The sequence below is a fragment of the Morone saxatilis genome, unplaced genomic scaffold, assembly GCF_004916995.1.
Source record: "Morone saxatilis isolate NCDOM2014 unplaced genomic scaffold, NCSU_SB_2.0 Contig15, whole genome shotgun sequence".
Taxonomy (NCBI): Eukaryota; Metazoa; Chordata; class Actinopteri; family Moronidae; genus Morone; species Morone saxatilis.
The window spans coordinates 6,378,124-6,392,002 of NW_023339707.1; the positions used below are offsets into that span (position 1 = coordinate 6,378,124).

General features: G+C 41.0%; 1 protein-coding gene across 1 annotated transcript in view; it reads right to left on the reverse strand.

The window, feature by feature from the left end:
* Window positions 1-576: 576 nt before the first annotated feature.
* Window positions 577-13,879, reverse strand: part of arhgef19 (Rho guanine nucleotide exchange factor (GEF) 19) — a 19,795-nt gene continuing 6,492 nt past the window's right edge. The window contains exons 2-16 of the mRNA XM_035655982.1: window positions 7,268-7,979; window positions 6,668-7,159; window positions 5,573-5,708; window positions 5,402-5,487; window positions 5,050-5,306; window positions 4,798-4,958; window positions 4,527-4,679; window positions 4,066-4,195; window positions 3,802-3,876; window positions 3,615-3,704; window positions 3,350-3,513; window positions 2,647-2,805; window positions 2,460-2,539; window positions 2,274-2,378; window positions 577-2,109 (exon numbers count right to left, since the gene is read on the reverse strand). Coding sequence (XP_035511875.1) covers window positions 1,955-2,109; window positions 2,274-2,378; window positions 2,460-2,539; window positions 2,647-2,805; window positions 3,350-3,513; window positions 3,615-3,704; window positions 3,802-3,876; window positions 4,066-4,195; window positions 4,527-4,679; window positions 4,798-4,958; window positions 5,050-5,306; window positions 5,402-5,487; window positions 5,573-5,708; window positions 6,668-7,159; window positions 7,268-7,958 — 2,934 coding nt within the window. The 5' untranslated portion in view covers window positions 7,959-7,979 and the 3' untranslated portion in view covers window positions 577-1,954. The remainder of the gene's footprint in view (window positions 2,110-2,273; window positions 2,379-2,459; window positions 2,540-2,646; window positions 2,806-3,349; window positions 3,514-3,614; window positions 3,705-3,801; window positions 3,877-4,065; window positions 4,196-4,526; window positions 4,680-4,797; window positions 4,959-5,049; window positions 5,307-5,401; window positions 5,488-5,572; window positions 5,709-6,667; window positions 7,160-7,267; window positions 7,980-13,879) is intronic.

Below are 13,879 nucleotides of genomic sequence, written 5' to 3' on the forward strand. Positions count from 1 at the left end.
CTTAAATCCTTTATGATTAGTGTACATCAATAATGTCTAGCGTTTATTCAACTGGGGCTTTTCAAAGTTTTAAAATGACTACATGTAAGCTACACTTGCACATTTGCCACACAGCTGGTCAATGTAAAATCATCCCAAGGTGAATTAGGTTGGTGTCCATTTCCTGTTTTTTTAAAGGACACCGGTGGTTTAATTCCTGTCAACAAATGTCATGAAAAGACCATAACCAACAACAGCCAACCTGTCTGTGACACTCAGTGACAAGCTCAACTCGTCAACCCAGTATCATGCTAAAGTGTACAATACACACATTGGTAATTTGGCAGTGTCACGTTTTCAACACATGCTCATTCCGCTGGCAATAAAAAATATGAAACGTCTGGTCACACTTTTCAAAAGAAATCGCAGTTTGGTTAGGTTTGGACAACAAAAACAAATTGGTTAGGCTTACCAATTCCTCCTGAAGACATGAATCTTTAAAAATTAGTCACAAATATATAGTCCAATTTGTAAAAAAAAGCTAAATCATTCCCTAAAACAGCTGGGCACTGTAGTTTTTAGCTAATGTTACTCAAACAAGAGTGAATAGTGCATTTGTTGGGGACTAATTTCAGTGATGGATTAATACACATTTGGTGCTCTAGTCAGTATTTACGTCAGCAGGACGGTGAGACTACAGTGTGTTCAGGGTAATGAAGGAACATGTTAGTGTGGCTCACTGAACTAATGTGTTTTTAATACTTTTTGGAAAATAACGGAGCTCACACACAGTTCTCAGTTCTTGTCAGTAGAATCAATTCATTGTTGGTTTTGGTATTTTCACGGACTTTGTTGACAAAAATAAAAATAAAGAATGTGTCCTTTTATCAGAAAGTATTTGTGTAATGGTGCCTTGTAAAGAGGAAAGTCTGTCCTTCATTTATGTTACAGTAGAATCGTGAAAATCATCATTTGCAGTTGCCTTGACTGGCAAACCATCAGAGTTCACGCAGTCCAAATTCTTACTACAGACCACAGCACATACAGGGAGGGTGTCGCGACAAAGATGTTTCAACAATCCACATCTTTTAACACATGGATGGAAATGAACTGTTGCACACCGATGCACTGTAGTGTATCAAATATTGGATGGACTAAAATAAAAAACACATCAGGCTTTAATTTCCTCTCTTAACTAGTGTTCTTTTTTGTTCAATACGTGGACAGCACAACAGAAAAGCTTCTCATTTGGCCCCTGAAAATGAAGCAGCACTCAGTGTGAACAAAGACAAAGATAAAAGGCCTCTGATGTGTCCCAGTGCAGCTCAGCAGCAGGATTTGCCTCCAGCGATTTTCTGGTGTGATAAAATGAATCCTCCTGCATCTCACAGAGTTCAGCTGACTGCACCAGACTCTGGCCACATGAAACACCACTTTAAAGTGAGTTAGCCTCATTCTACTGTTCTCCTCTGACACGAACCTAGAAATGTACACATTTACCTTTGGATATGTTCACATTTACTACTTGTGCTGGAAAATGCACATGTATATATACCACACTTACCACAGAGATGCCAGAAAATGTTCTCAGACTTTGAAATGGTAATAAAATGCATTTACAGAAACCATACATAAAGTTACTGCTTCTACAAAGTCTAGAAACTTCAGAGTTAAAAATCTGAACTTTTAACTCTTATTGTATAAAAGCCTTTTAAACTAAAGCTGTAAAAGAGCATTAATAGCTTTGCACTCTCATATCAAAACTGTATTCCCAGCTAGCATGCTTAAGGAAAATGCTGATACACAGTTTGGCATCCATGTGAAGAACACGTTGGCTTGTTTTAGCACTTGCATACTGCATACTGCATACATATGTAGGTTTACAATTAAAATCAGAACTAGATCCGGAAGCTTAAAAATGCAAATTTGAAACTGAGATGCAGCTTTGACACACGAGAAGTTGCAGTAGAAATGGTTAGTCTTCCCCCTCCAGTTTCTGTGTGACACATTTGATGCGAATATTTTCTCGAAGGTTGCGGAGGCGCGCACTGCGACTTGTGATTTCCTCCACGTAGGTTTTGGGGAACCAGCCCCGTTCCCCGTCAGACAGTCTGATGCCTTCCACCCAGCCTGGTAAGAGATAACATCCCTTAGACATCAAACAAAGCACTCAACCATCATCTTCTGCTTGTTTAAACCTCGGAAAGCCAGTGAGACACACCACTTTTTATGGCCACAAGTTGGGAATGTAGGAATGCAGTTTATCTGAAAGAGGACTTTATCCAAATTCTTACCATCACTTGTAATGGTCTTAGCATGAAGAATGTCAGCCTTTTCCAGTGTTAACTCATCATGCTCCTGGGCCTGATAGCTTTTGATGCACTGAACCTGGGATATATCTAGGAGAAAAGACAAAAAGATGAATGAGAGGATTAAAAGGTTTACACTAATTCACAGTGTGCCTAAAACGCTCAACTGACCATCATTCTCGCTGGCTTGCTCGATGTCTTCGAGCGGATCAGATGGAAACATTGCTGTGATCCATCTCTGCTTCCCGCTCCTTGGTGGGCACAAAAAAGGGCAGTTAGATCACCCTCTGCAGAAGCACCCATTTGGACTGAAGCAAACTTATTGTCGTCAGTGCATTGACTGAGTGTTGTTACTCACTCAGTGTGTGATTTGAGCAGGATCTGGTGTTTAAGCTGCTGGCCTTCACACAGCTGCAGATGGAAGATGAAGCCTGAGATGCCCTGCAGCTTCTGACTGAGATCCTTCACTTTCAGCTCTCCTATCTTGGCGTGCACAAACACCATGAACTTCCACGTGCTGCAAAAAGACGTTATTTTATTATCTAGATCACCAGCAGACAGTGCATGTCTAATTTGTTTCACATTAGTAACAAGCTATTGAATCTTTAAAGCCACTATGTGTATAATTTGAATGTGGTACTAGTCATCTTTCAAAAAAGTATTCATCGAAAAGTGGAATGAATATGATCTATGTAGGGAAATAAACAAACAGTTTGCTGATGCTATTGTGCTGAAGTCTATCTCACTAAAATTCAACTTGGATGCTGTTTATTAAATCTGGTTCCCTATCATTGCTAATAATTGTGAGGTGGTGGGGTATGAACCTTTTTTGGCTTCTGAAGGTGGGCATCCCTTGAAAACCACTGCCCTATATAATGTTAACTTGCTGAGCTGTGGTAGAGGGATACTGTACTTCCTGGTGTCTCTATTTCTAGACCCAGAACATTTGGAATACATGGAATATTTTTGGATTCCACTTCCCAGACAAAATAAATGAATAATGGTAGTAATAGACTCCATGTACAGCATTTTATTAGTCTCTTTTGCTGCAGGTCACTCACTCCTTCCTCCTGGACAGCAGGAGACAGTCGTTGAACAGGTGGAGGTACACAGGCTTGGTGGGTAACTTGAGCTTTGATCCAGAAATACTCATCGTCTGAGTGTCCACTTCCAGGAGCTCGCCGTGTTTCACCAGCCAGCGGGACTGAGAGATCAGAGGAAAGATCTACAAAGACAGGAAATACGCCGCTGCATAAGAAAATACAATGAAGAGAAGATAAACACCAGTGCCAACACTGCTAAAGATAATAGGAACATTTCAGTCACCTTTCCCTCAAAATGGATTTTCTTATTGAGGTGAATCAGTTCCTCCATCCTCTTCATTGACTGCACACTGGAGTTACATTCTTTGATGATCTAAGAAGACACACACCAACACGGTTATTACTGTTGTGCCTTGCCAGTGATAATACTGGTACTCATCCAACTGGCTATTAGGGATGATAATCACCACCTTTTTCAGCTCATTGAAAGCTTTCGTGGCAGTGTCCTCATCTCGGGAGCCTGGAGTCGTCCTCTTTAAGATATTCTGAAAAATAAAGACGTTTTTGAAGACATGCCAAAGAGTAAACAATACTCTTGTTATGCACTCCTGGGGGAAAAAAAACACTGCTGCAGCAAATTGCTTAGCCGGACCAAATATTACCCCATTTACGGATCCATGTAATTGGGTTTCAAGTGCGAACATGAATTCTGCAGTGAATGTTCAATCGTGTACCTCCACTAGCATTTTAAGCCGCGTGATCCTCTGAAACGGGAGGATTAGAAAAGAGGTCAGAGGAAGTCTTTGGCAGACGGGGTCCTCCTCCAAACGAGCCAGGATGCCGGGGAAACGAGGGTTCTCGTGCCTGAGAGGACAAGACGAGGACATTTAAAGAAGCATTTTAATGACTTTTTGTGAAAGTTGCTGTAAATTCCAGCATGCTTTTTACCCTGAGAAAAATGTTCAGCTTTCTCTACATGAAACATCTGCAAGTTAAGTCATGCAGGTGTAAAATAACACCTGAACACCCTGAGAGGAAATTATGGACATCCAGCATGAAACAATTAGACTTGATGTGCTACAGCCACGAGTGTGCACAGAGACATAGTAGGCCTACCTACATACTGTATATACATATAAATGTTCAGAGCTCTAACAGATGATTTATTATACACACAGTGAAAGTAGTTACTCACAGCAAACGCTGGTATGTCTGCTCCTGGTAAGCCTGGTTGGTTACATAAGGTAAATAAACCCTTCGCAGAGCCGGGCAATGTTCCAGGACAATGTCGCACACATCAAAACGCAGAATGTCTTCCTCCAGCCTGTGCTCCAGGTCCTGAAGAAACCTAAAAACGTCAAGCGAGCAGAAAATGCACTCAGAGGAGGAGGCGTGATGACTGAGATGTTAAAATAAAAGTAAAGAACGGAGAGTAACAGAGTCATATCGGCAGCATATCACTTCACCTCTCACTGACATCTTTGACTTCGGGCAGCTTGGAGAAGAGCCACTGCTTATCCTGAGCTCCCAGACACTCAGCAAGCTCCTGCGACAACATGAAGTGGTCCACTGCGATTGTCAAACTACGAATGTATGATGCCTCAGATGTCACCAGCTCAAACTTTGCCTAAGTCGAGGAAGAAACTGTGTGTCAGCCAGATATCTACAGTACAATAAGTAGCAAACCGCTGTGGCAAAATCTTTAGTGTCTCATTCACCTCCTGTAATTTCCTTTCCTCGTTGCTGAAGTTGTCGAGCTGCCCGCTGCATCGAACATCAGGTATGTCCTGCCACAGTGCAAAAGCAGAGCCTCGTGATGAGCGGAAGGAGCTCGATGGAGAGAGATTGGAAGGAGATGGGGTCCCGTCTGACCCCTCATCCCTGAGCCCCTCTTCCTCTGTGCCTGGCTCCTTCCCTTGCTGTCTCTGGATCTCTCTGTTGATGGCGACGTCACTGTATTCCTGGTACAAAATCACTGCAGGGTATATTGGAAAGTGAAAAAAGGATGTGACAAGAAAATGCAACCAAGTCTCAGTTTAATTAATTAAACAAATATTCGGGGAAACTTACAGCTAGGCAAAAACCGTGATAAACGATTTGAACTTGCAACAGTTGGAAGTATGCCCAAGTCCTCCTCTATGGATTTCTTTCGCATTCTGTGAAGAAAATGTGAACTGACATCAACACATGTCCTTTACTCTTTGCAGTTTTTGTTTTGAAATATTTCAAATCTGTATTTACCCGAGTTTTGTGCTCCACCGATGCAAAGGCAGGCCATTGTCACTGCTGGACAGCAGAGAAGGTGCAGGTCCTACAGGGCTGTGGGGGGCACTGTCACTAGAACCTCCTGAGCTGCGGTGCTTTGAGTTGGACTTATCTAAAGAGGACAAACAGCAGGTGTGATGTCCAGGTAAGGAGCAAGAGACATGGTGTGATATGGGTGTTTGAACCCCACACAAATGTCCCTGTTACTAAGGCTTTGGGGGTAACAAATCTTGTCTTTTCTCCAGTAGGTTTTCAGACATTTTAACCATTATCAGACTGCACACAAAGAATCTGAATCTGAATTTCTGGATTAATTGATTACTTATTTGGTCCATAAAACGTCATTGTTTTCCAAAGCCCAAGATGATGTCCTCAAATGTCTCATTTTGTACACAACCCAAATACATTTAGTTTACTGTCATAAAGACCAAAAATAATCAACTATTAACTAATCATTTGTTGCAGCTCTATTATGTTCTCATATATTAGAATCTGAGAATTTCTTTCCCCTCTGGAGGGCAGGGCACGTTAATGGTTAGTTTTTCAGCTGGGGTTTGACATCTCTACTGACTAAAACACGGGGGACATTAAAGGTAAAACCTGAATAAATGAGCGAAGGTGTTAGACAGCAGTCAGCACCATCATTAACTAATCCTTTTTTGTCATTTTGCCTTTTATATTGAGAGCTGACAATGTAGACAGACAGGAAACATGGGGAGAGAGAGGGGTATGACACGTAACAAAGGTCTCCAGTTGGAACCGTGGACGTTGCAGTAGTTGGTAAATACCTGGCCGTTGGGCTATTGGGGCGAGGGAGTATCTTTTGGATGAATGGTGTTGATCTCTATCTGAAGAATCCATGACAAGAAGCACTTGAGTTGTTGTTGTTTTTTTCTTTAATTTGTCACCAATCTGTATAGCTATTTTTGTTCAAGGAGAAGACTTCTGTTTTTCTATTACTGTTTGTGCTATTATTTTGTAATGTGTTTTATACTCCTTTGGCTTTCTAATCCACAGGTTAGGGTTGTGGACAACCTTTAAATTGAAATGTTGGTTCTGTAGTCTACTCACACTCAGGATTGGCGCTGAGGCTGTTGGAGCTCTGCCGGTCCCGAGAGGCTACCCGTGCAGACAGCGACTTCCCCAGCTTCAAGGTGAAGGAGTTCTTCCTTTGAGACAGCTGCAGTCTAGAGATCAGTTCTGAGGCAGAGAAGCGCCGCCGCTCTTGGTCCCCTTGGCGGCTGCGTGACAAGAAGCTCCCCCCCGTGGCACTGGATGTCTCTACACTTACACTGTCTTCCCCCACCCCTGGTATTGAGTCCTCTATTATCTGCAGTGGTTCTGCAGGTAGATTAAAAATGTCATCATGACTGAAGTTTGGGAGATCAGTAACACCGTCTGTGGATGAAGGACTTGAAATGGCCTCCAGGGAAGATAATCCACTAAGGTCCTCCTCCAGGAAAGATGCAAAAGGTCCTGGGAAGATGTAGTCTGCATCCAGGATTGGACTGCTGAGAGATTCATCGCTCGGGCTTTCTGGGGAATAAATCTGCATCTTCCGTCCTGAAAGCAAAAAATAGCTTTTATTAGGTTAAGAAGAAGACCGTTTAAAGTTTCTAAACTAATTTGTTATGTCAACTCTGCCCACAGTGAAGAAAGCTGCACACTTACGGATAGACTTTTCTTTTAGTGAACCCTGGGATGTCCTCCTCTGTGGCTGGCAGGAATCTGGGCTCTGAAACCCAGGAACTTCAGGTGAGGATGGAGAGCAAGGTAACTGAGATTCCCAGGAGTCTCTGTTTGTGTATAGAGAGGACAGAGGGAGCGACAGAGGGAGGCTAAGAGCTGCGTGGAGAGGACGACATACTGTTGTGACAGCGTGAGGTTTTTCAGTCTGCTCCTGCAAAGAAGTCCTGATGCTGTTATGGCATTCAAGCTCACCGTCACTTGCAGGTGTATCAGAGTTTAAACTCAGCGTTGTTTCATGCTCATTGTCTGTCCTGTGGCAGCCGTTCTGCATGTCATTCAGTTCATTTAGTGTGTGTCTGAAACCATTCAGGGTCAGGGAGTGTGTTGTGCATTGTGTGTTTGGAATAACAGTTGGCCTCGGAGAGCCAAGACCGTTTAGTTTGGGAGCCACTGGCGGTTGTAGCTCAATAAAAGCCAGTGTTTCCTGCTGGCACACAGCGATATGCTTGTGGTGGCACGGGTGGAGGAGAGGCCTGTCCTCCTGGGCCTCGTTTAGGGCCTGGGACTCTCCTGAGCCAGGAATCCACATGCTAGGACTCTCTCCTCGGCAGCGAAAAGCGTAAAGGTGGGGCTGGAAATCAGGGAAAGGTGAGAATCCATACCCAGGGAGCATGGCTGAACGAACACATGGGAGCTGCAAGAGAAGAGGGAAAATAACTATTTAGTATGTTTTACTAAAAAACACTAATCCTGCAGTAGAAACACTAAAAATAATGCTTACACATTTCTGAATTCACACACACAAGTCCACATGATACATTCCTATAATTTATTTTAACTTTATTAATGCCTCATTTAAATGAACATTGAGGGAATCAATTTGGATATAATTTTATTAAAATACGTCAATTTATCACTTATTTATAACTTATTTTAAGGGACTGTACGGAAATTATTAGCGTGGGGAGGGGGGTTGAATCTGATATTTCACTTTTTAAAAAGACAAGACCCTCCACAGTGTAATTCAGATTCTTCCAAGACCCTCCTTTTGAGAAAAAGAATGCAATACTCACCCCCTTATGTCTCAAAATGACACAAATAATTGTATTTGTACAACAAGGTAAAACATAAAGAATTTAAGATAATGTACCCCAATCTTAACATATAACCTTAATAACTACTTTTTTAGTTTTGTCTAAAAATTGTACAGCCGCTAATCAAACACTGAAAAACATCATAATTATTCTAATGGTGCACTCCAGGCTTCAAAGACATCAGAATGCCAAAGCAGCATGTATTTTGTACATGTATCTAAATGGAATAAACGTTTCTGACTCAACCAGAAAATCCATTAAACAGACATTAGTCAAAATGGATCGACATTATGCAGGTTGGTGGTGGAGGACTTGTTTTTAATGTCAATTGTAAGTTTACTCGAGGGAGTGTGGATCTGTAAAAAAAAGGCACATATAAATGATATAAGTACAATTTCTGGTCTGTTACATCTGCAATAAAGAAATAAGTATTATTTGTAAGTAATAGCCTTCCACAAATAAATATTATGACACAGATTAAAATCTTACTATCTTACTATGGTCACTTTTTAAGCTGTTGATGTAGACAAAATGAATTGGGACTGAACTGTCTAAAATTGTGTAGATTTCTGCATAAAACAAAGGGGAGAAACTGGAATGTTTCTTTAAAAAAATCCTATTTAAAAAAAATAAACCAGTATGTTAGTCTACAAATCACTTATCCAGCAACCAAATATGGTTGACTGGACACAACTCACGTTAGAAACCTGGCTTAGTGTCACCAGAGGATTCCACCGACTTGGCCGAGTGTTACTCTAATGACAGTAAGCAGTGCTGTGTACATTTTATTCAGACAGTCTGTGGATGTTTAGTTGATAGGGTTTAATAGAAAGTAGAAATGACATTTTTGGGATTCATGCACCCATTTAAGATGTATACCACACACACACACACACACACACACACTCAGGAGACACTTCTGGAATTAGCAAGACGGACCCTGAAACTACTGAAGCATGCAGGATGTTTCTCAGTCACACACACGTACCTGCATGGACACACACACACACGCAAACACTTGAGTCTGGTGCAGTGTGTCTCCTGAGCTGTGTCTTCCTGCTCTAATTAAAGACCTCTCTACATGCAGCATGCAGCCCCTGTACTTAACATCTCTAGACACACATACACACACACACACACACACACACACACACAACTACAAACACACACACACACAACAACACACACACACACCGAGCTCCCAGACAGCGGATACACAACAGACATGACAGACAGAAGAGAGAGCACATCCTCAGCACTCTCACCTTTCACCTGAGATCTATAGTCATCCACCACTCTGGTGTACACCCTGTCAACCCACGTTAGTTAGCCAGCAGGCACCTTTTCTGATTGAATATTTAGAGTGAGCAGCGGCTGAAACCCAGCAGCAGGTCATAAAGTTAGCTCTCCTGACAGGCTGTTTAAACACAGTTGCAGAACTTCGTCTCTTCTCACCCTTTAGCTTCCTGAACAGGTAATCCTCAACTTCTGACTTGAACACCAGGTAACAGATGCTAATGTACGACACACACACAGTGTCATATGTATGCAACTGGTTTCATTGTTTTTGATTTCTCCACAGTTACAGGCCCACATCATTTTGCTCTTCTCATTCAATAACTGCTGTAAAAACGGAGCACCGCCTCGTAACCAAAAGACGTTAATGGCAGACCAGGCTGCTCCAAAGTCAAATGGCTTTGGGCCACTGCTGGTATTGTCATCTCACAGGAGGAACGTTCAATACTACAAGAAAGCGCAATATTATATAAAATATTTCCATTACTAACATCATACGTTTCTATACATTTCTATAGCGTCATTTTATATCATTTTCAATGTTTTCAGCCAAACATCAAATGAAAGCCTGAAACCTGCTCTCTTCTTATCAACCGTTTGTACGCATTTGCAGGCACCTTTGAGCTTTGCCCTTTTTTGGCGTCAAACAAAATACATTGTTTATATATGAAGGGCTATTTTTAATTGATACGTAATAACTAGGAAAACAAAATAATATCTTTCAGGCAATAAAAAAACTGTAAACTAATGTTTTAGAAGCAGCTAAAACAGCTTGTATCTAGGTGATATGTATTAAACCTTGTGTTTTACTGAAGAATTGAGTTATTTACTGTAAGCTTCTAAGCTCACAAAACAAAAAAGCTTTTTCTCCCCTCTGTGAGCAGCTCCCCATTTTCTTTGTGTGGCATTGGAGGACAATATTAAACTAAACTACACTAAAAAATCAAGTGATTTTACTCTGCATGCTGCCATTTTGAAGCACACTTCAGTCTGTCATTTCCCTTGCTACATACTCTCAAAACACAGAATTAGTGTAGTGTATAGTGTGTAATTGGGGCACAGAGAAGGTCACATTGCGTGAATGTTAATTGTTAACTTTTTGTTCTCTTTTATCTATTTTTTTATAACCTCACACACCATGCACACGGCTCTTTGTGCCAGATGAATCATAGAAATGATTCCTTTCAATAATATATTTTTATTTGTAATGTAGAGTTTAATTACCATAGTGACACACTTTATCTTTATGGGGTACATATATGTTACATTATAGTAAGTAGAATCACATTAAAAAGTACACCTGTAATTAAGTTTGAGCACAGGAGTGTCTCCTAAGAGGATAAAATCATGAATTAATGCTTTTCCCAAAAGTCTCACTTTGTTTATGGTGGTGTTTGTTTGCCTGGAGAGTCACAGACTGGAAATCATAGTTTACCTTCCCTTATATTGAGTGCACATGTGCTGTATGCTGCGAATATGAGGCTGATGAAAAGCCACACCTGTTCTTCTGGCAATGGTAGACAGCCCAGTCAATCCTATCTCTGTTTGTTTCTCTCTTACACTCACACACATATGCGTTTGCATGCATGTATGCATGCACATGCACATAAACAAGCACGAGTACACACACACACACACACACACAAACACACAGTAGTACAGGCACAAATGGTTACCTGTTCCCTGCTGCAAACAAAGGCAGCCTTTATCTGTGTGCCTGGGCCAGGCTGCCCTGAGCACAGGACACCTGAGAGGGTGTGGGAACTGCTTATACTGATCCACTCATATAGTGCAGCCACTGAGCCATATAAACACATCCAGACCACTGCTGCATAATGACACAAGCTTATTGGTGTCTGGATGTGATAACTGGCTGGTTATAGTGTAATCCTGCTGTAGATGTACGGTATTAACCAAACTTTACTTACCTTTATCTACAGTCTGTCACATGAGATTTATTATGAATTATTACCTCGTATACAGTGCATTGTCTGGAAAAAACATACTATAAATTCCATGATCATCTAATCTTTCAATGCTGTCCCAATGAATGAATGTTCACATAATCCTCCATCAACACACCAGCTGTCATAAATCAACATACTCTTTGTGGAAAATTAGTTATCTGCTCATCTGATCAAGAAAACCTCAAAGATCTCAAAAAACTGACGATAAGCCTTACCACCACATTTATCAAAACATGAAAGCATCCGATTACACGTACTGCACATTCCTCACAATGATACAATTATATCACGCTATTACAATTTCAATTCCAAAGACGTGTAATTTCCCTTGTCATAGCAGGCTGTTATTTGTGACTGTTATGGACTTTGCTGCCAGTGTTTCCCCCTGTAATTTCACTAGGCTGCTCTAAGACGCCATGTCTGCATACAGCCGCTGATGAATGGCACTCTGGCATGCTTTTAATGCCAGCAGCCCTACAAGGAGCATTTTTAATTGTGATATTTTTCATCTTGAAGGTCTCAGAATAATCCTTTAATGGAGTTTTTAATGGAGAATGAGAATAAATCTACTGCTGATTCAGTTTCATGACGGAGCCAAATGTTGTGTAATCGCATAATTAACCTTTGTTTGATGCTTGCCAGGGGGAGATGAGAGTGTTAAAACAAATGGATTCACTCTTTGAGCTGTCAGTGGTTTATGAAGGTGAGGAAATACATTTCTACGCTGTTTACTTTACTAATGTGAGGGAGTGTGATAGTACCACAGCTTTAAAGTGGCATGAAAAGATGCTTCATAGAGGAAAATGATCATAATGTATCTGTGCCTCTGTTTATAAGAGTCATCAGCTAATACTGTGTGTGTTAGCTTTGGTCAGACATCATTCAAACATCAACGTCAACCATTCCTAGATAGATGACATCACAAGCTGTGATTGTCCTTTTTTAATCAGATTTTTGCTCTGACCTAATTTTTACCTAAACCACGTCATCAACTCCAAAATGATACTTAAAGTTTATAGAGCACTTCACATTGGCTCCTCGGCTCAGTGACTACTATCAAATCCAACTTGTCATCAGGTTCCGGTTTTATATGGTAGTTTTTTCCACAGGTCGATACATCCTGCTTTAAAAAATAAGTCTTTCAACAATTTCTTATCGTCAACAAAGTCCATGAAAATGACCTAAACCAGAAATGGACTGACCCAACTATGAACATGGGCACAGTAGTTTATTTTAAGTTATTATTACAAACTCCATCCTGTTACTGTATTAGAGCACCAAATGTGTAATAGTCCGCAGCTGAAAATAGTCCCCAAAAATGAAGCATTTACTCAATGACATTTGCTAAAAACTACAGTGCCCAGCTGTTTTAGTAAATAACCAAGCCTTCGTTAAAAATGACCCATTTTTACATATTTATGTCTTCAGCAGGAAGCAGCCAGGCTACAGGGTAGTGAGGCAGAGAGTATTGAGAGATGGAGAAGCACACAACAAAAATATTGAACATCACTGCAGCCTCACAGCAGGAGATTAACCCATGCTGACCTCTGCTGTTGTTGTTCTTTAAAGCAGAGTCGATTGATGTCTCTTCCCTCATTTGAGGACTGGGAATAAATGCTCCTGAACGAAGATCCAGATCTGTTTTGTTACTTTGGTCCTGCTTTGTGGAACAAACTACCTGAAGTCTGCTCATCAGAACACAGCAATTCTCAGTGGATGTTTTCCAGGCTAAAGCTAAACTTGTGAGATTATGTCAAGGTTTTTTTAGGAGAGAGATGCTGTTAAAAGTTGTTTTCCATCTTATTGTGTGATATGGAACAAACTAATTCCTATTTGAGTTTCAAAACATTTCCAACCTTCCTACTCACTTTACAGCAGCTCAAACATGGATGTTGCTACAGGTGAGCCCTGATATCAGCTTTTAAGCCAAAAAAATCTGCCAAAACAGCTATTCTTCAAACCAGTAGTTTGCATGGTGATATTCAGTATAAGTAACCTGGTTCCGGACCGAGCCAATCAGAGCTTTGTATGCAGGATTAAGAATGTGGGGATTTCTTCCTGTGCCGGAGTCAGAAAAACCCCCAGAAACATGATCAACGCAGCTAAACAAGTTGTTGTAAGTCAACTTAAACAAATAAACCTTAAATCTGTTTATTTTTCCGATTATTGTGAAAAATGTCAGGTGTGATGCTCTGAGCAAGTTGTGCCGCAGAGGAGATGGATAACTTGCTACTGAT